Raw genomic sequence first — 23,113 nt, 5'->3', positions numbered from 1 at the left:
GCAGGAGAGCAGATCTATTCCTCTAGGATTTTTGTTAGATCTCAGAGTGGAGGTTCAGTCCTCTTCTGATCGTCCATGGGTCAGCAAAGTTTTGTAATGGATGCCTAGAGATGTCACATGTATGCCTGGCATGAGCTAGTGGGTGTGAAGGGCCCCCTTTGGCATCCTAACCAATGCAGTAAAGGTTCCTTGGGCTCACCCTACCCACTTAGGGCATTTTTCAAGAAGGCTAATGTCTTTGGCCACAATAATCCTGGGTTCTGAGGGCTGGAGTTGTGTGAGGAGTGTACTATAATAATCCTAGTGTCCTCACACATCTAACACTGAAATTCCGTCTATGTACCCCCATCAACCTCAGAGACAGAAGTTTGGTAGAATAAAGCTGAGCATTCAGCAACCAGGCAGTGGACACACATAAATACTTTGGCATTCTGTTTCCCTCCTATGAAGTGCATCACACATGTCATATGAAAAAACCTCAGCAGATCTATCAAACAGGTCTTGAAACTCCAGCAGGATATTTTATTTATTTATTTATCACATTTTTAAAGCGCACTGTTACCCGGAGGTGTCCTGGCGCTGGGTGATCACTAGTGTGTGTGTGGAGCGGAGTTAGTGAGTAAAGAGCCACGTCATGAGGGCTCTCCTGAATGCCAGCAGGTCGTGAAACTGTCTGAGGCTCTGTGGCAGTGCGTTCCAGGCCTTAGCTGCACCCACCGAAAAGCTCCTGCCCCCCCAACGAGCTTTCCTGACTCTTGGGACTATCACCAGCCCCTGCTCGGCTGACCTTAGGGATCTTGCAGGCTTGTACCAATGGAAGAGCTGCATCATACATTGGGGGCCTAGGCCATGCAGTGCCTTAAAGATCACGCAGAGAGCTTTAAAAACTATTATTTTACGAACTGGTAACCAGTGTAGCTTCACCAGATCCTGTGCTACCTAGGCAAACTTAGGGGTACCAGTGATCAGGCGGGCTGCTGCATTCTGCAGGATCTGGAGTTTGTTTAGTAGTCTCTGTTAGGCATTCAACAGGTGGCTGTTGCAGTAATCCAGTCGGGACAGCACTAATCCTGTTACCACTGTTTTCCTGTGTTCATCCGCCAGATACGGCAGCACTTTGCGAATGGTTTTTAACACATAGTGGGTTGTTGAGGATAGTGCATTAATTTGTAGTTTGAAGGACATGGACTCGTCCATTAGTACGCCCAGGTTTTTAACCTTCGCCATCGGTGAAGGGGGGGTCCCCATTTCCTCTGGCCACCAACGTGGGGACCAGAAGTTATCCTTGGACCCAAAAAGAAGCACTTCCGTCTTTGCTGAATTGAGTTTGAGACAGTTTTGTGCCATTCAGTTGTTGACCTCTCGCTTACAGCCTGTGAACCTGTCTGCTGTGCTTTCTGTTTCACCCGGAAGCTGCGACACCACAATCTGCGTGTCGTCTGCTTACGATGTCAGATTAAAACAAAAGGAACGAATCACTAGGCGCTAGGGTGGAGACATACACATTAAAAAGAGTCGGACTCAGGGAGGACCCCTGGGGAACTCCGCATGGAAGCACAAATGGGTGTGATTCAAAGTCCCCCAGGGCCACCGTCTGAGTCCTGTTGGAAAGGAAGGCCTGCAAGATCTTAAGTGCCTTTCCTTGAATTCCGCAGGCCCCCAACCGGTCCACCAATAACTTATGATGGACCGTGTCGAAGGCCGCGGACAAGTCCAGCAGGATCAGGGCGGATCTGTCTCCTGCATCCATCACTCTTCTTATGTCTTCCGCAGACTTGATCAGTGCCGATTCCGTGCTGTGCCCCGCCTGGAATCCATGCAGAGATGGGTCAAGATGTTCTCCTGTCCGCAGGAAGGTGCTCAGCTGCGTGTTTAGTATACCCTCCATGATTTTTGCTGGGAGGGGTAATCTGGCGATGGGCCGATAATTGTTCAGCTCGGTTATATCCAGGTTAGATTTTTTAAGAAGGGGCAGGATGGATGCTTGCTTCCATCGTGAAGGGAATTCCCCGCTATCCAGCATGAGATTGAACAGGGGGGTAAGTCCAGCTGCAATGGTAGAAGGTGTTAGTTTTGCAATTGTGGCTTGGCAAGGGTCGTGAGGGGGGCCTGACTTTATCCTTTGTAGTCAGTTCGCTACCTCCTCCTCGCTAATTTGAGTGAACTTAAGGAATTTTTCCATTTTGCTATCAGTCTCTGGGTCTGCGTTAGGGGCAAGAGTCCTGACTAGGTTGTCTAGAGAGAAGAAGATCTTTTCTACTTTTCCCAAGAAGAAATTGGCAAGATTTTCACATAGTTGGAGACTGGGGGTTATCTCCATAGTCTTGGGAGCTGCTAGGGATGACACCGTCAATAATAGTTCCTTCGGGGAGTTGCTTCGCCTCCTTGATCCGTTTCGTGAAGAATGCACGTTTGGCCAGTCGAATCATCTCTTTATAAACTCTCAGCTCAGCATTGAGTAGTCTTTTGTCCGTCTCCCTGCAGTTTGTCCGCCAAGATCTTTCCAGTTTTTTACAAAGGATTGTGTGGTCCCTGATCTGATCTGAGAACCAGGGGGCAGACAGCTTTGAGCGCGTAGAATGAAAAATTTTAGGGGGAGCCAGTTGCAGACATGCTGTCTCGAGCCAATTGGTGTAGGCTGTGGCCGCCTCCTCCACATTTCCTGAGGGGGGCGCCATTGATGTTCTCAGTATGCCTTCAAGCGCTTCGCCATGTATGTTATTCCATTTCCTAACCTTTCTTGGTGGAATTTTAGCTTTGCAAGGTCTCGCAGGGGGACCTAGAGTAATTTTAAAGTGGACTGCGGAGTGGTCAGACCAGGAGACCGGCTGCACTGTCGTGACTTCTAGGTTGGGGTGGTTGGAAAAAATACCATCTAGGGTGTGTCCTGCCTTATGTGTCGGGCCACAGACCCATTGCTTCAAATCCACCCCGTGAGGCAGTTCAATCTGATCATGAGTATCTGGGTCTGAGCCGCATTCGATATGAAAATTGAAATCCCCTAGTAATGTGAAGGACTGAGCACATGCTACTTCTTCGAGTAGGCTACTCAGAGCCGTAAGAAATGGGGTTTTGGCCACCGGGGGCCTGTAGACTAGACAGCCTCTGAGGGTTTGATGATCGGATAAAGTAAAATTAAAAAGAAGTGCTTCGTCTAGATCAGTAGCTCCAGGCTGGAAGGACCCTCTGACTGATTTATGGTAAATAATAGCCAGGCCTCCGCCTTTCTTCTTTTCTCTATTTAGAGTGTAACAATCATAATCCGGGGGGGTGGCTTTAACGATGTCTGGGCCCGAGACTGGGTCTGTCCAGGATTCTGTAATGAATGCTATCATCACTCCAGAGACCTGTATTAGATCCGCCAGTTCTAAACTGTGTTTGACCAGAGATCTGGCGTTGAGCAGCAGACACTTCACTGAGGCGTGCTCTTTCCTCACCAAAGTTTTGTTTAAAACCCTGGGGGGTGCAATGTTTTGCCAGCGCAGACTAGGCAGAGCCTGCTTACAGTTTGCGCATTGATAAGGATTGGTCGACGCGTCTTCCCCCATTTCCATAGTGACGCAACCTGTTATACTGGTATTGCCCCTTAGTGCCCACAAGGTATTGCGGTTATAGGCATGCCGCGTGGTTGGTTTAGAATGTATCCGACCAGGGGTCCTGGCTCTGGGCGCGGGTCCGGCGCAACGAGCGCAGACGGGCGCAGACGGGCTTGCCTTTGGCACGCCGCCGGCGCGCCCGCTGCGCTCGTCCGCTGCGCTTCCTGGGCCAGGGTGTCATTTTCTGCAGGAAGGAGCGGGAGGGGCAGATCACTAGACTGCTCGCCCCGCTCCTGCTCCTCACACAAGATGGGGGACCAAATGGGGCAATTTAGCTTGGGTTCCAAATGTGCAAAGTACGCAATTTAAAATCCAAAATTAAATAACTTCACGCTTTTAAAACTAAGTAGCAGCAGAAATCTTAATGGTTTCTAGGTCCCGGCTTCCGCCTCAGGACCGAACAGAGCACCACACACACTCGCAATCAGCGGTGCAATGTAATCGCTGGGATTTTATGCAGGGAGGGGCGGGAGGGGCGGAGCACTAGACTGCTAGCCCCGCTCCTGCTCCTCACACAAGATGGCGGGACCAAATGGGGCAATTTAGCTCAGGTTCCAAATGTGCAAAGTACGCAATTTAAAATCCAAAATAAATAACTTCACACTTTTAAAACTAAGTAGCAGCAGAAATCTTAATGGTTTCTAGGTCCCGGCTTCCGCCTCAGGAACGAACAGAGCACCACACACACTCGCAATCAGCGGTGCGATGTAATCGGGGTATGCCCCTGTGATGTCAACAAGAGGTCCATTGTGATGGAGGCCAGTCTGGCTGGTTGATAAAGGGGTGCAGGCTAATGCTCACTGAAGTTAATTAAGGCTTTGGGCCCAGCTAACAGCCCACCCTGTTAAGGCCACCAAGACACCTTCCCACATCCAAGGCATTTTGTCCTTGTCCTGGGAGCAGTTTCACAGCTCATTTGCACCTATTGAATTGCTAATTAATGACTGGCAGAAGTGGGAGAACAAAATGCAGATTTAACTTCCAGGGACTTAAGGCAGGGCCAGTGGCGTAACAAAACTTGAGGTGGGCCCCCTGCAAAGTTCATGGAGGGGGCCCTCCATTCTCTGTGCCAGTCAAGAGCTCTCAGGCCATGGGCTCACCCCAGCCATAAACAAGCATTTGCAATGCAATAGGTCTCGCATTTATGCGAGTTTCAGCTATTGACATTACAAATACCAATCCCTTTTGTTTACGTTTTTAAAACATGAATAAAAGGGATTGTTATTTACAATGCCAAGTACTTCCAGATTGATGCTGCCAGAGCACAATACTTCAGACAAAGCCTGTGGGACTATACACAATACTCAAGAATGAAATTGTCAGAATTGGCCACAATACTCTGGATGCGGTGCACAGTGCTGGGCACAATACTTCAGACAAGGCCTCTATGACTATGCCTGGCCAATGGTCTTTTACAATTGTGCCTCCCTGCTGTTTATCACGTAACTATGAATTTGCCATATTTGCCACATCATCCTTCATGTGCTGCATAATTTGCAGATTTTTAGAAAACAATGTTATGTATCTAGCTCAACCAGATCGAAAGTTACCATAAACAAAGCAATGTGTGCTGCTGGACAGTGGAAGGCCCTTCAGGGAGGTTAACAGTCACTTTTCAGTAGCTTATTGCTGTATTTAAAGGTTAAGGTTGTACTAATAAAGCAAAACATTTGCTAAAACAGTATTAACACGGGTAAAAAACACAAAATAACAAAGTAATACGCTCACAAAATGTGGTGCATTACACCCCATAATTTACCTTTTCTTGCTGCATAGTTGAGTCAATGCTTACCAGGGTCTTACTGGCATATTAAGCAATCTGGCCACAGGTCAGTGCATGTGTGTGTTTTTGGCAGTTCTGGACCTCTTTGATAAACTGGTGGAACATCATTCTCATAAACCATGCAAAACACATGTACCATGTTAAACTGCCCGAGGTGCAGAAAGGGGGCCACTGTTTTAGCTTTAAATGAGGGTTTTCCGGGGGGCCCCTTCAAGACAGTACCCCCCTCCCCACCCTTCCTGCGTCCTATGAGCGGCGGCGGTGTGTGCGGGAGCCGGAGGTGAGCCACAGAAGCGAGCGGAGGTTCCCGGAGCGCTGCGGAGCTCCCTCCCCTGCAGTGACGCACGGGAGGAGCCGCGGCACCGGGGAGCGTGAAAATTGAGACCCCGGCTTTGGCGCCTGGTCGTCGTCTGAGCAGCAACCCTGCAGAGCGGCAGATAGCAGTGCGGAGGTTCTGGATGGCCTAACACAGCACCGGAGTGCCACCAACACTTTCTGCCCGCAGGAATGTAAAATCGACCTCGGCTGCGGAGGAAGTGGGGCCACAATAAAATATATATTTGAAGGACGCATGGCACCGGGAAGAAGCAGCAACTGAGGCCCCGGCTTTTGGGCCTCTGGAAGGTACTCTGGGGATTAGGAGAAGGCCTGCACAATTATTTGAGGTCAAATCGGGGACTGTGAGTGCTGTGGGAACTCGGCTGCGGAGAAAGTGGGGCTACAATAAAATATATACTTAGAGGTAGCATGGCACTGGGAGGAAGCAGCAAATGAGGCCCCAGCTTTTGGGCCTCTGGAAGTTACTAACTCTGGGGATCAGGGGAAGGCCTGCACAAATAGTTGAGGCCAAATTGGGGACTGTGAGTGCTGTGGGAATAGGGGGCGGTCGATCTACACCCCACCTCCCTTTCTAACAATCGAGGGCTGCAGAGCCCACTGAGAGACATGGCTTTCGGAGATCAGTGGGCCTGAGCCAGGGTCCAGTGAATTTACAAATTGGCCTGAGCATAGTGACCTGCCTGATTCCCAATTGCGTCGCATTTTACGGCAGAACTGAGCCCACGTGAGACCTGCCTCTATTATCACCCTGGGAACAACTTTGCTCATTCTCTATTTATTGCTGCCAATAAAGGAGCTGATAGCCCTTTCCTGTCCTGACTGAGTCAGTTGGTCACAGGGGCCTGCCCGGGGCCTAATGTATGGCACATGGTGAAAACTGATTACGCTGTGCTGAATGGTTAGCCAGCCCTCTGGTGCTATTTCCCTAACGAAGAGAGAGGACTGAGCCTCTTGGAGGAACTGTGCTCGGGTATAATTTGACCAAAAACTACCTTGCTTACCGGTGCTGTTACGATTTACAGATACAAGGCGGCAGAGGGCGGGTGTATATATACTAACGCTGGGAGTGAGTGAGAGTTGGCCGGTCCACGAAGGGTTTGTTTGCAGACCTGGGCAGCAGGAGCTACTGTTGATCGACTTCTTCTTCCACCTGGGAGATCACTGAATTCTCCCTGAAAATGGCGAAAGGAGGCAGAGGGGCGAAGGCCAATGCCCAGAGACAACTGGCAAAGTTCGCTTGGGCTAAAGGAGTAGAAAAGGGTGACTCGTCGAGATCAGACAAAGAAGGGTCAGGACCAGAGTCAACCCTCTATGATGTTATAACAGCTATAGGTGGAATACGTGCCTCAGTGGATTCAGTCACAGTAGAGGTCTCGCTGCTTAGAGCCGACTTCAGAAAGATGGATGAGAAGGTGAAAGAGTTGAAGGTGGTGACGACTGTCCTGCAAGAAGACACCTCAGAACTACAGAGTCAGGTGCAGGAGTTGCAAAAGAAACAAGACAGGATATCGCAGCAGCTGGATGATTGTGAAGGAAGGGCCCGCCGCAACAACATTCGAATCCTAGGTGTTCCGGAACGGACAGAGGGGCCAGCCGCAGACCTGTTTGTAGAGGACCTCATTACAAAACACCTGAAGCCTAAAACGTTGTCCAGTTATTTCTCTATTGAAAGGGCTCATAGAGTACCAGGAGGATGACTGAAGCCTGCCGCGCCCCCGAGGCCACTGATCGCCAGAGTTATTAACTATCTTGACAGGGACATAATATTGCAAACATCTAGATCCGGCCCCCGCTTAAACTACAAAGTAACTTTCTTTCCTGACTTCACGGCCAAGGTACAGGCACAAAGGAGAAGTTTGCAAGTGGTAAAGCAGGAGCTGAGAGACAGGGAGGTAAAATATGCAATGTTCTTCCCAGCGAAATTGAGAGTAGAATCGGATGGTAAAGCATGGTTCTTTGACTCACCGAATGCGGTCTGGGACTGGATGGAAGTTTGGAGTACCGTGGGGAATCGGAAAAGAAATCGTCCTGACAGACCTGGGATGAAGAACAAAACCCGACTGGAGAGGGTGGCCACGGAGGCCACGATGGAGTCAAGTAGACTAGACGATCAGGAATAATTCAGCTCCGTGTTCTGCTGCATGATTGAACTTTGCACAAATGCACAAGTAGTGGGATTTTGGAGGAGGTAGGGTGGTGATCCGTTGGTTCATAATTGTATTATGTTTTCTGCTATACTCAGGGTGTATGATGTGAACGGTTTATTGCCTATACAGATATGACATGAAGTTGCTTAATCTTAAATACTGCATTGACGGCTGTAGTTATTAAGGAAAGTATGGTATATTCGTGGATGGGGGGTAGTTCCCTCTGCGTTTCTAGCATGTTTGGGGGGGGGGTGAGAGGCACTCTGCAAAGTTTGGGGATGGGTAGTTTTAAATCCACAGGCAGGGGAGCAGGGTAGGGTGAGGTGCCGGAGATGGAGGACGTATCAGGGGGTTGGAGGGGGGATTGTATTGGCTGTCAAATTAATGTTTATCGTGAATGTTTCTTGGCCCCGGATCCGAAAGACAGACTCTGTTGTAAGTGTACTGAGATGTGTTGGTTTAATTCTCCTGTTTTCTGTTTAAATGACAAACTGATGACAAGTGCTGATCCTACTATCCGTAGGCTGTTTATAATAAGGCTGCCTCTGTCCTTCACATTTCAGTGTTTGATAATGGTTGACCTCGAATCTATGCTCTCTGTCCTCACTTGGAATGTCAATTGATTATGAGACAAAATAAAGAGAGGAATAGTTGAACAATACTTAAAGCGACAATCGCCAGACCTATTTCTCCTGCAGGAAACTCATTTAGTGGGCAATAAAAGTAAGGCTCTAAATAGGTGGGGATATAAACTCCTAGTGCACGCTGACTACACTACTGGCTCCAGGGGTACATGCGTCCTAGTTAAGAGGAATGTCCCTCTGATAGTTTTTAATACGTGGAAGGACTGTGCGGGGTGATTTGCAGTGGTTCAGGCTCAATGGGAGGGGAGAGCTATAAATATAGTCTCGGTCTATTTGCCACCCGCGTTGGGTAAGGATGCACTGGCAGAGTTAGGCCGGGTGTTAACTGACCTTCCTGATGGGACCCTAATAACGGGTGTAGACGATAACATGACGATGAACGACCTGAAGGACAGACAGCCCAGGAGACAAGGGATGAGGTCAAATGAGCTTATGGCATATTTTACGAAGGCGTTAGGGCTTTCAGATGTAGGAGTTGCAAGGTATTCCTATAGACTTTACATACCTCTCCGGTGTGCATAGCAGTATCTCCCGGATCAACTATTTCTTAATCTATGCAGCCTCGGTAGGCAATTTTAGGCGGCCCAAGACGTATCCTCGGGGCCTCTCAGATCACCCCCCAGTGGGAATAGACTTCACGCATGGTGCTCGACAGCCAAGTCACACCATAGTCATCTATCCATGGCTGCTTAAGATTCCAGATATCAGGGAGGAGCTTGGTGTGCAAACTGGTTATTTTCTGGAAGAAAATATAGGATCTGTTGCCTCAGCACAGATAATCTGGGAGGCATATAAAGTGGTCATGAAGGTATAAGCCCTCTTTTTGAAAACAAAATACATAGCAAAACGACGAGAAATATTGACATAACTAGAGGACGCGCTAAAACGGCTTGAGGCAGAATATGCAATCCAGCCTTCAGATGAGACACTGCACGGCCTAGTACTTAAAAGGAAGGAATATAAACTGAAAGCCTGTGAACACATGCTAGCTAAACAAACGGCTACCCACCATAGGCTGGGGGATAGGGCGGGGAAGATGCTAGCCTGGTTGGAGAGGAAGGAGCAGTGCTATAGATGGGTGCCCAGATTACAGACGCCTGCTGGAGGGATGATATCCTGCCCAGATGCCATAGCAGAGACATTTGCTGATTATTTTGAAGGGGTGTACTCACCCTCTGCTGTGTACACTGCGGAAGAGTCACGGCAACTTTTGGCGGAATGTGCTGTGCCGGCTCTTTCAGATGAGGACAGAGATTTATTAGAGGCAGACCTCACAGGAAATCCGAAAGGCCATAGGCCAAATAAAATCACGTAAAGCGATGGGGCCGAATGGCACTCCGATAGAATTCCTTAAGGCGACGGCCTCCCAAGTGGTCCCACATTTGAGGGGCATGTACCAAGAAAGTTGAGAAAAAGGTATTTTACCCCCGTATCAGAGACTGGCTAGCATTGTCGTTATACACAATGCTGGTAAACCGGTAGAGGATTGCCGTTCCAATAGACCTATTTCTCTAAATTAATGTAGAAGCAAAGATACTGGCGAAGGTACTTGCTACGAGGCTGGGAACGGTGATATCTTCTCTGGTACACCCGGGTCAATCGGGCTTCATGCCAGGACGAAATACGACCCTTAATATTCATCGCCTTAACAATGTGCTCGCTCAAAAGTGCTGCCTAGAAGAGGATGCAGTCATACTTACCCTTGACGCGTCCATGGCGTTTGACTCCATTGAATGGTCGTATATGTTTGAGGTCCTGGAAAGAATGGGACTGGGCCCTAAATTTAAACGCTGGGTGAAGCTCCTGTATACTGATACCTCGGGACAAATTAGAGTGAATAACTACACATCTAGACGGTTTCCTCTCCGCAGAGATACCAGACAGGGATGCCATCTGTCGCCAATGCTGTTTGTTCTGATGTTGGAACCTCTGGCGGCGTGGGTACGAAGAGACGTCATGAACAGGGGCCTGCGGTGGTCGCACGACTATAAGATAGAATATCATTATATGCAGATGATATAGTGCTCTATCTGACAAACCCTTATAGATCTATACTCGTGGTCTTTGATATTTTTACCAATTTCGGAAAGTACTCCGGTTATACTATTAATTGGAGCTAGTCAGTATTGTATGTTCTGCATGGAAGTGTCCCACGTCTCCCGAAAGATTGTGCCTTACGGGTTGTGGAAGACGTTTTTCGATACTTAGGTATCTTTATCATGCCTGATCCGACTCTCTTTTATGATCGCAACCTTGCGCCTGTGTTGACCAGACTGCGAGCAGATGTCTAACATTGGAGATCCCTCCCATTATCATTGATTGGCCGTGCTGCCCTTTTTAAAATGCTTGCTCTGCCACGGTTTTTATATATTTTACAAAATTACCCACATAAAGTTCCTGATGCCTATTTTACAGCGGTAGAGGGTGAAGTGCGCACTTTTTTATGGGATGGCAAGGCCCCAAGGATAGCGCTACAAAAATTAATGAAGGGGTGGTTCGATCGAGGTATCGCACTGCCCGACATACGGTTATATTATTGGGCCTCGCAAGTGGTGGTAGTAAATAGATGGAGATATGACCCGCCGGATGACCCGGCGTGGGCTCTAAAAAGGTATCAGATGGACAAAGCTGGCTATCTCGGGGCGCTATATACTAGCTCACGGAGAAAGCAGATCATAAGGCCCGCAAAACACACACTGCAGTTATGGAGACTGGCTAACTCCAGGCTTGGTTGTACAGAAAGACTTACCAGAATGGCGCTGTTGTGGTATTCAGAGAGGCTGGGTATGCTCTGTCATCATCTGGGATTCGACAAATGGGACATGATTGGTATTTCGACGGTAGGAGATATGATTAAGAAGGGTAAGATACTTCGACTTGAAGAGCTACAGAAGACTTACCAATTAGCGCCAACCGAAATCTTCTGCTATTTGCAAATAAGACATGCTTTCATGGCAGCTTTCCCTAGCTGTAGGGACATACCGAAGTACTCTCCGTTAGAGGATCGTCTGTTAGATAGACAATTGCACACCAAAGTGATCTCCCTCACTTACAGGAAGCTTAGTAATAATTTACCAGACTCTTTTGGACAACTAAAGGAGAAATGGGAGGGTGATTTGGGGGTCCTTGAGGATGAGGATTGGAGGCATGTGCTAATGTCTTCCAGGGAGGCTGCCATCACACTTAGGTACTGCCTTGTTCAACTTCGTGTTTTTCATCGATCATATATGACTGGAATCATTCTAGCAAAGATAGGGACCAAAATTGAGGATCACTGTTTCAAGGGCTGTGGGCAACCTGCCACCTTCTACCACATGGTATTGGACTGCCCAGCGACAGATCTAACTGAAACGGAACAGCAATTGGTGACGTTGGGCTTCACATTATTTAAACAAGAAATCGCCAGGGGGTGGGGTGGAGTCAAGCCACCGGAAGTGGCAGTGTGGAATAGGGAAATGGATAAATGCATGATAGCCGAGAAGGAAGCATTTATCACTAGGGGGTGCCCAAAGAAATGGGACAGGGAATGATCAAAATGGAATCTGTACAAAGGAGATATTTGTGTGTCACCAATGGTAGAGTTAGAACTGAGGAGGACTGGGAATGGAGCACAAACTATGTAAAGTATACTTTTGCCTGAACTGATTTTATGGTAACTAATCAAAATATCGAGTTTTTAATTTCGACTAGACATAATATCGAGTTAAAAATATAGAATAGACATAATATCGACTAGACATAATATAGACTACAAAAATATCGACTAGAAAAAACGTAATATCGACTAGAATAGCAATAATATCGAATCAAAAATATAGAATGTTCATAATATCGACTAGACAGAATATAGACAACAAAAATATCTAATTTAAGGTAAGTTAATATTAATATTTAATTTTTGTGTAATATAATTCTGTAGCGGGTTGTGGGTTTATAGGGGAATAGGGTGGGAAGTAATTTAATTATAATTAATTAAAGATGTTATTTTATTTATTGGTATTTAGTTAGAATTAATTGTTAAATTATTATTAATTGGTAATTAATTAAAATAAAATTGCTAATTAATTTTCATTGATTCATTGATAAATATTTTATTTTTAGCAATTTATTTATTGTAGCGGGTTGTGGGTTTATAGGGGAATAGGGTGGGAAGTAATTTAATTATAATGAATTCAATATGTTATTTTATTTATTGGTATTTATTTAGAATGAATTGTTAAATTAATATTAATTGGTAATTAATTAAAATATAATTGCTAATTAATTTTAATTGATTAATTGATAAATATTTTATTTTTAGTCATTTATTTTTTGTAGCGGGTTGTGGGTTTATAGGGGAACAGGGTGGGAAGTAATTAAATTTTAATAAATTAAATTTTTTTTAGTTATTGGTATTTATGTAGAATTATTTGTTAATTAAAAATTGGCAATTAATTAAAATATAATTGGTAATTAATTTTAATTGATTAATTGATAAATATGTTAATGTTATTAATTTTTTTTCTGTAGCGGGTTGTGGGTTTATAGGGGAATAGGGTGGGAAGTAATTTTAATATAATTAATTAAATATGTAATTTCATTTGTTGGTATTTATTTAGACTTAATTTTTAATTAATTATTGATTGGCAATTAATTAAAATATAATTGGTAATTAAATGTAATTGATTAATTGATAAATATGTTAATTTTAGTAATTTATTTTCTGTAGCGGCTTGTGGGTTTATAGGGGAATAGGGTGAGAAGTAATTTCATTATAATTATTTAAATATGTTATTTTAATTATTGGTATTTATTTAGAATTAATTGTAAATTAATTATTAATTTATAATTAATTAAAATATATTTTGTAATTTCTTGTAATTGATTAATTGATAATTATGTTACTTTTATTAAATTACATTAATTACTGTAGTGGGTTGTGTGTTTTTAGGGGAATAGCTTGTGAAGTAATTTAATTGTAAGTAATTACATTTTTGAATAAAAAATTGAATGAGTTAATTTTTTAAAATACTATTAAATTGTTAATTATGTTATTATTAATAGGTAAATAGTTAGTATTAGTAGGTAATTTTTATTATTAAATAATTTTTATTTGTATTTTAAATTGATTATTTAATATATTTACACAATTGTAAAATATTTTAATTAATTTGTAATTGGTGTTACTATTTATATTATTTATATTTGAATAAGAAGCATTTACTTGCCCTACTATTGCACTCACTGTAGTTGGAATAGTAATTTTACCCCTACGCTATCCAACGCTTTCCCTACTGTTGCACTCACTGGAGTTGGAATAGTAATTTTTACCCCTACACTATCCAACGCTTTCCCTACTGTTGCACTCACTGGAGTGGGAATAGTAATTTTTACCCCTACGCTATCCAATGTTTTCATACTTTTTCACTCTCTGGAGTGGGAATAGTAATTTTTACCTCTACGCTATCCAAAGCTTTCCCTACTGTTGTACTCTCTGGAGTGAGAATAGTAATTTTTACCCCTACGCTATCCAACGTTTTCCCTACTGTTGCACTCTCTGGAGTTGGAATAGTAATTTTTACCCCTACGCTATCCAACGCTTTCCCTACTGTTGCAATCACTGGAGTGGGAATAGTAATGTTTACCCCTACGCTATGACAACGCTTTCCCTACTGTTGCACTCACTGTAGTTGGAATAGTAATTTTAACCCCTACGCTATCCAAAGCTTTTCCTACTGTTGCACTCACTGGAGTGGGAATAGTAATTTTTATCCCTACGCTATCCAACGCTTTCCTTACTGTTGCACTCTTCGGAGTAGGAATAGTAATTTTTACCCCTACGCTATCCAACGCTTTCCCTACTGTTGCTCTCTCTGGAGTGGGAATAGTAATTTTTATCCCTACGCTATCCAACGCTTTCCCTACTGTTGCACTCACTGGAGTCGTTACAGTAAATTTAACCCTTTCGCTATCCTACGGTAAAAATATTGTATATGTTTTGTAAATAATATGTATATATATGTATTTAAAATATATATTTTTTTTTAGTTACATCAATTATTTCTCAATTTTACGTTTATTTAAGTAGTGGTGAAGTGTGGCTCAATGGTTAGAGCGGCAGACCCTGATGCAGAGGTCTGGCTGGGGCCAGGGTTCAATTCCCGACGCGGCAGGGTCTGGGGCTCAATGTCCACGGACTCGATAATTCATGCCTCGGTGCCTACTCTAATCATGGGTCCCCACTCTGCAACTCTGGGCAATAGCTTGCTTAATCTCCACAATGGCCCTAAAGCGCTGGGATGCCTGGTTTCACCTTGAGAGTGCCCAGTAGGGAGCATCTCACAGGGAAAGCCAGGACGGGTTCCACAGCGGTATACAGTGCCAAGATGCCTGTCAGGTGATAGTGCGCTTTACAAGTATACATACATTTACATTTTAAATATGTTTAAATTAATTTAATTTATTATTATATTACTTTTAATTTACTTTTAAGACATTTAAAAAATTCGATATTTTGTCAGTCTATATTTTTTACACTCGATATTTTGGAGTCGATATTTTTGTACTTACCTGTTTGAAGATAGGAAGTCGATATTCTTGCAGTCGATATTTTTACCTCGATATTTTGTCCTCTCTATATTTTGACTGTCGATGTTCTGTCAGTGATCCTGATTTTATATGTGTCAACAATTATATGTGATGTAATGGGATTATCAGCACATGAGTGAAATGTCTGTCATTTTTGTTAAATAAAAATATATATTTTTTAAAATGGGGGCTTTTTGGTTGTGGTGCCCCAGCATGTTTTCAGTCCCATCCTGACGTTGGACTTACCGCATAATTTCATCCTCCCCTGCCGCATAATTCCAGTGTCCCTAGTCTAGACACGGTACTCCGGATCAATGCTGCTAAAACTGAACGCAGCCCTAGGGGTGTACACAATGCTCTACCAGGGGGCGATGTTGAAAGGTGAGACCGCCGGGAATATATGAGACATCGCTTCAGCTGGACCCCAAATGATGGCACCACGGTAACTGCACAGTTACTGCAGGTGATTTATCAACCAGTGCAGGGCGATATTTGCCAGTTTTCCTGGAGGTGACATCATGATGTTTACCAACTTTAAGGCATCATGTAAGGTAGGTGAGTGAGCAACACAGATTCAAAGTATGGCAGGGCTGACTCGGCCTTTCATCAACCAACTTCAAGGTATTGTGTAAGGCAATTGAGTGGACAATACAGATGCAAAGTATGGTAGGGCTTACTAACATGAAGGCATAAAGTAGCACAGGTGACAAGGTATTACAGATAATGGCAGGGTTGACTGAGCCTTTTATCTTCAAACTTTAATGTATCCCGTTTGGCAGGTTAGTGGGCAATGCACATTCAAATTATGTCAGGGCTGACTCGGCCTTTCATCTAGAAACTTTAAGGCATCAAATAAGGCAGCTGAGTGGACAATACAGATGCAAACTATGGTAGTGCTGATTCGGCCTTTTTTCCACCAACATGAAGGCATGATCATCATGTAGCACAGGTGAGGAAGCAATACAGATCATGGTCCAATGTATTAGGAATCGCAGGTGAGCAGCATTGCAGTAGTTGTGGCGATTGGGAGCACATGGTTTCACTGTGCAGTGGGGCCTACGTTTCCTTTCTTTCCTCCCATGCGGAATAAAGTCAGAGCACTACAATTATGAAATCTTTCAGGATATACAGAACCATTGTTTGTCATATATACAGAATACCGGGTTGGACCAACATTTTTATGGCTGCAATCCTACCTGAAAGGAATAGTGATTTGTGGTGCCAGCTGCCAGTTTTGTTCTCATCTCCCTTTAATTGTTTGAGGTTGATTCCCCTTGTTTTCCTGGGGGGTTTGTCCAGTCTGTGCCCAAGTACCTGATTGAGCTGTCTGCTGTTTGTGTAGCAGCATCATGTTATATCTCCTGGTTTTACCCAAAATAATAAAGATCTCTTATTTATTTAGATTAATTTTGAATATTGACACCTCCTGTAATCATTCAGGGCTTTCGTAAGATATGGAACCGAATTAAGGAGGTCAGTCACTGGTCACAAGCTAATAACAAAATATCATCATCATGTTTCTTCTGACTCTACCTTAATCTCTTTTAGTTTGTTGCAACATCTCCTTGTTTGAGATAAGGGTTGTAAAATCAGTGCGATCAGGGGTGGTGGGAAAGGCAACCGTCTCTCATATCCCTTCCAATTGACACCAACTGCAGTTGTTGACTCTAACCTAAGCTCTAAGGGTTTGATAGCCGGGTAATAATCAGCCACGGTATTCCTCCCCAAGCCCTATTGCCTGGAGAGTGTCCTCCATAAAGTCCCACTGTTCCCTGCCAAATGCTTTTTCAGCACCCAGGGACACCACGACTGCCTGCTTACTACCTCTGCTCCCACTATTCAGCAGGTGGAAGGCTTTTATAGTATTGTCAGAAGCCTGATTTAAATCCTGATTGATCAGGATGAGCAGTATACCTAAACTTGTACCTACAAGACCCCATTCCAAGTTCACCATTTTTTCCACTTTACGGAATTAACAGTTCCAACGGGTACCTCCACGTGAGGTATGGGGTACCATATTAAATTGGCCAGAATGGCGAATGAAATGCACTAGAAATGACTAAGGGCCAGATGTCGGTCGGCAAATACTGGTCGGTAACGGCCGATTTCGGCCGTTACCGACCGGAATTTGCTAATGGAGATGTAGGGGCCTTAAAATATACAGAATCGGTATATTTACCTGTTCGGTAAATTTACCGATTCTGTAAAATACCGAATCGGTAAATTTACCGATTCTGTAAAATACCGAATCAGTAAATTTACCGAATTGGTAAATACAGATGTAGGTGGCACTGGAAACAGTGCCCCAGGCCATTACCGATTCATTATTTACCATGTAATACTATTACATGGTAAATAACGAATTCCAGTGTACATGCATATCTGTGCATGTACACCTGTGCAATGTGACACACAGACATGCCCTAAGGGCATGTATTTGTGTCACATGGCACACAAGCCAGTAACAGGGGTGCAACAGGGTGTCAAAGTGACACCCTGTCCCCCTTGTAAAATCGGTAATTTTACCGATTCGGTAATTACCGAATCGGTATTTGCTATTGAATCCTATGGGCTGCAAGGCCCATAGGAATCTATGGCAAATACCGATTTGGTAATTACCGAATCGGTAATTACCGAATCTTACCGATTCAGTATTTTTACCGAATTTTTTACCTACAAATCGAATCGGTAAAATTCAGTATTTACCATTCGGTAATTTGCTATCACCTACATCTAGGCCTAGGTCCTTTTGCACAGGTTTTCCATCATTCGGTGGAGTTTAACACAAATATTGACCACCTGCTCAAATCGGGTAGGGAGAGCATTTGTGGGTTGGGAAGTTTGGGTGGGGATCAGGATCGGCTTCTTGGAATTGGGGAGGCAGAAGACTTACACAGAGGAACATTGTCTGCTTCATTCATAGTCCTGGAAGGGTTTAGAGAAAGCCAGGCTGGGCCTTTGCTCGCAGCTCCTCCCCTCTCCCAAAAGGAGGTCCTCAGATATGATATGATTAATTACCTGCAACAGGGGCAGCCCTACTCCCCATAACCTGGGGCAATTAAACAATACAGTGGTAATTCACAGAAAATGGGAGTTTCCCATTTTTTGGTGAATTTCCATTGTTAATCACTGTGGCTTTCTCGGCCATGTTTCCTTGTATGCAGTCCTTTAAAAATTTTTTTTACATTAAATACTTAATAACTTATGGAATTTTTGAGCCATACAACTTTGGCAAGGCTCTAACTTCGGTTTGATCTTAGGATACTTTTGACGTGATTAATTCATTTATCATTAACTTTTCCTGATGATTGCTTTCAAAACACTTATCTTTTATCCTGATGATGACCTTTTAAAGTGATATGGCCGAAACGCCGTCAACGTTCCCTTTGGCAACTAAAGAGGATGCAATCACTGCACAATTGATCTTTTGATATATTAGGCATTTTGTTTATTGATCCACTGCCATTGTGTTTGTTTGTATACTCTGTAATTTGTGTTTCTGTAAATTTATTATGTGTAAGTCAATGAGCACCATGTCATATGTGTTTATTATTCTTGATATTTTCTATGTTATACAATAAATTACTTCACTAATAAAAAGCTATTTTCAAGAAAGTTTTGTCTCTGGGTACTTTTTATTTGCACTTTTTTGTGTGGTTAAATATAATTCTGTTAATGTACATTTCTCCGGATCTACTGTATCATTTATGAGGAAGTCACGCAGTGCTTCGCAGCAGGTCACCTTGTTATGCTGGAAAGGGCAGGAATGCGCTGTATTTAAGACAATATGGCCACAATCCTGTCCTTTACTTTGCGCCGGTGTCCCTTTGGCAGCCTAGCGCCAATGCAGACACCTTTGCACCACAGTGCAAGGGTGCCTGTGTTGCATGCAGGATTGATTTTGTGCAAGAAGAGGCACCTTCCTGCACAAAAACCATCCTGGGAGGCATATTCCTCTTTCCATGTGTGCTGTAGAAAATGCTGCTTGTCCAGAGTTGTATTTACAGACATTCTGTCAAAATGGCTCAAATGTCAGGAAAGGGGCTTTGTGATGTTTCGTTCTAGCGGGATCAGTAGGTCTATGTTCAGAGGGGTCTGCTCAGCCACCAACAGAAGGGCAATGTTAGGCCTGGAATCTCTAGCATACTTCCAGTAAGGCACCTTCACAAGTCACTGGTTCTAAAATGAGCAATGCTTATTTGCTTCATCTGCTTTGCATAAATACCCATTAATGCCATAGAGATGGCCCTTTGGTTACCGTGTGCATCACTGAGGCAAAGGGCCAAATGGCCAGGCCAGTGGAATGGCCCTCTTGCTGTCAATAGTGCTTAATGTACCATCCAGTTGAGTCATGCCAGCCCGGATGTTTGGGTAAAGGATGCACAGGGCTGCAATTTCTGTATTTATGTGACTTTCAGTTTCCTGCACTATAACTCTGGAACTTTCTTTAACCATATTCAGGTAATATTTTCACGCACAGAAACCTATCTTGTGCTAATAGCTTCAAAAATGTAAATACTTTAATAGAATCCAGGGGCACAATGACACGATTTACCACGGTATGAAGAGAAGCAAGTCCCTTTCTGATTTCTGAAACTGACCCTGTTTTGAATTTGATTGTTTCGCAGGTCTACAAAGACGCACCCGGGTCCAGTTGTACATTTAAGTGACACACCAAGAGACGAGGGCAAGGTAAGTGCTGTACTTGGCAACTTCATGATTTAGGTTGTAATTTTCATACGTAAGATCTGCCTTCTCTTTTCCGGTTGTCCAAGTTTCACACAGTTTGTCTTAATAGTTATTTACATTTATCATTGCTGACTGTCTTGTGTGGCAAAGCACACAATGATGAGAAAGAAAATTACCTGTCAATTACTGATGTATGCGAATTAATGGAAACACTAAAATTGACCAACCACTTTGGAGGAGACCAAATCATGGACAACAATTTTACGGAAAAATAAATTTACGGAAATACAGAAAATCAAAAGTTAAAGTAAACATTATAAAGAAAAGATAATTTAAAGGAAAAATCGCATAATTCGGTCAAGTAAGTTTAAGGTTAGTGAGTTTTTTGGGAGTTTAGGGATGGGTGACCTTCAGAAGAGACAAAGGTTTTTTAGAGTTCAATGATGGGTGGAGTTTATGGGTGATGGGTCGTTTTTAGGGATCGTAAATGAGTGGAGTTTAGTTACTGTGTTTTTTTTAGGGTTCATGGATGAGTGGAGTTTAGGGGTGGTGATGGGTTTTAGGGTTCAGGGATGAGTAAAGTGTAGAGGTGTTAGTGGGTTTAGAGGGTTCATAATTGGTAATGTGTTTTTAAGGTTTGGGATGGTAAGAGTTTAGGGTGATGAAGGTTTTTTGGGTTAAGGAATGGGTGGAGTTTATGGCTGGTGAGGGGTATCAGGTTTCAGGGATGTGAGAAGTTTATGGCCAGAAAGAACGAGTTTTATGGTTTAGGAATGGGTGGAATTTAGGGTTGGGGGTTTAAACGTTCAAGGATTGGTTGAGTTTAGAGGGAGGAATGAGGTTTTACGGTTCAGGGATGGAAGAACTTTAGGGGTGATGAGGGGTTTTTAGAGTCCAAGGATGGATGGAGTTTAGGGGTAGAAAGTGATTTTAGGTATCAGGGATAGGTGGAGTTTAGGGGTGATGAGGGGTTTTAGGGTCATTTAGAGGTGTGAAGGTTTTTTTTAGCTCAGGGATGGATGGAGTTTAGGAGGGGTGGGGGGTTTTAAGGGTTCATGGATAGGTGGGGCTTAGGCATAGAAAGGGGCGTTAGGGTTCAGAAATGGGAGTAGTTTAGTTTTAGTGGTGTTTTTTTATGGGACAAGGATGGGGGGTGTTTAGGGACAATGAGAGCTCAGCGATTTAAAAGCATCTGGAGTGATTCTTTGTCAATGTAAAATATAATAATCCAGAGTAATATCCCCTGAACCAAAGCACTGAAATAAATACTTACAAAATGTTTCTGAAAGAAAGACCTGCAACATTGTATTAAAACTTTACAAAATAATTATGCAAAAGCCAATTTCAGAGAAAAAGACATTCTATGAAATCGTTGGGGCCATTCATCCTGCAAATGTTCCTTAAACAGTATAGATGAAATGGTTTCTCTGTAATGGTGTTTCGTATAAGCGCTGATTGATGAAATCTCATACGACCGTAAATAAAACGTCTTCCTCAACATTCACCTTTCTCAATGGCACCAAACGAAGGGGTGTTCAGCTTTTGATGCGCTTTAACCACATGACTGACAGTCGTCTGTGACAAAGTATTTTCAGCCATGGAGATGCCCCACTGGGAAAGTCTTAGGCACTGGACCACCCAGGAGCTTTAGTAGCAAAACATATATACTACCTTGTGTGTACATTCATTACTGTGTCCTTTATGTGGTGGAAACGCCCAGCATGGTTGTGATTGAAAGAGCATGCAGGTGTTTTTTGATACAGGTTTGGTATTTTAGACAAAAGAAGGGCATTTTCATATTTCATGGGAAAATACGAGTTGGACATCTAGCTCAAGCATAACATTTGATTTGGAAAATGACTTTGAAACAACTGAGCTTTGATTTCTTTACATAATAATGTTGGAATATTGATACAAAAGGGTTGTTTGAAATCGTTTAATTCACAAAAAGTAAAATAGAACACATTCCTTGCGAGACTCCTCCAATACTTAAAATGTGACCTTTACAAATGAAAAGCTGAAGCTGGGGCGCCATTTTATAGTCAAAGGTCCATTTCACACCCACCGCATAGTGTATGCCGTGTCCGCTTTAAATTATATTGTGGATATCGCAATCAAGGGACATGAAAGACTGGGTTGCAAAAGTCAATCTGTTGCCCCATTCTTCACAAACATTTTGCAATATGTGGACTGGTATGAAGCCATGAGCCAGATATGTTTTGTTTCCCTGATCTGACCTCAATACAGGGAGGAATTATTTGGCATTGGGAGAGGGTGAAAGGCAGCAGCTGGGCTTCAGCTGAAGCCGGGGTAAGAATGGTGAAAGTGGAGAGGCAGTCAGAATACAGGTAATGACTACGGGCCGCATCCATTATCTCAAACAGGCGCCATATATTCTGGGAGGTGTTGCGGCGGGTTACGAAGCCACTTTGATCTGTGTATATCAGGTGTGAGAAGAGTGGTTTTAATCAGCGGCCCAGTATTTTACTGACAATTTTATATTCGGCGTAGTGGTCTGTACGAGGTCAATTCAGTAGGTGGCTTATCAGATTTTAAAAGGGACGTCACCAGAATCTCCCTGGTGGAAAGGGTTAATGCTCCCTACACAAGAGATGCATCATAACGTTTTTCAAGTTGTGGCACCAATTGTGTGGCAAAGGTGGAATAGAATTCTATTGGGAGGTCATCTGAGCCCAGCATTTTGTTATGAGCCAAGTCCTTGACCTCCCCAAGAATCTCATTGAACGTGCTAGGAGCTGCCAGTTCCTCTCTATCTGTGTCTGGCACTGAAGGCAGTGTTGCACGATCCAAAAAGTCTGAGAGCTCCTCTGGGTCAGCGGATGGCGGCGCTGTGTATAATTCTGCCTAATACTCACGGAACGCTGTATTAATCTCAGTTTACATTGTCACCAATCCCCGTGTAGCAAGCGACAAGATGGGTCTAGGGGATGGGTCAAGTCCAATTAAGGGCGCCAGTATGGTGCCTGATCTGTCAGTTTCTGTGTGTGTCCTTTGGGTCTAGGCCTTCTGGTCTAACGCAGCTGCTGTAATAGCTCAGCGTATGCGATTCTGGCCTCACACAACTCAGCAGCCTTTTCTTCGCTCTCAAGTGCTGCCATTTCCAAGGGGTTTAGCCTATCCTCCAGGTTCACAAGGTGCCTAGTGACCTCATGTCTAGCTCCCACCCCTGAGCCAATTGAAACACCATGCACTTCCACCTTGAAAGCGTTCCTCTCCATTGACTGTGAGGAAGCCATGCCCCATCCTCTGAGAAATATGTAGTGATGGTTGTAGTCAGTGTATCACAAAACACTGCGCTGTCCAATAGTTGTGGCTGTAAGCACCAAG

At 43.8% G+C, this 23,113-nt stretch overlaps 1 protein-coding gene across 5 annotated transcripts in view; it reads left to right on the top strand.

Moving 5' to 3' along the window:
• The window catches only part of STXBP5L (syntaxin binding protein 5L), a 1,891,501-nt gene that overhangs the window by 844,774 nt on the left and 1,023,614 nt on the right, over positions 1-23,113 (top strand). For all 5 annotated transcript variants that reach the window (XM_086935625.1, XM_086935622.1, XM_086935624.1 and 2 more), the window contains exon 6: positions 19,705-19,768. In XM_086935625.1, the coding sequence (XP_086791751.1) occupies positions 19,705-19,768 (64 nt within the window). The remainder of the gene's footprint in view (positions 1-19,704; positions 19,769-23,113) is intronic.

Source organism: Lissotriton vulgaris, chromosome 8 (assembly GCF_964263255.1).
Source record: "Lissotriton vulgaris chromosome 8, aLisVul1.2, whole genome shotgun sequence".
NCBI classification, from domain to species: Eukaryota; Metazoa; Chordata; class Amphibia; order Caudata; family Salamandridae; genus Lissotriton; species Lissotriton vulgaris.
The sequence above is the reverse complement of the archived record's forward strand: the minus strand, read 5'-3'. Positions and strand labels throughout refer to the sequence as shown.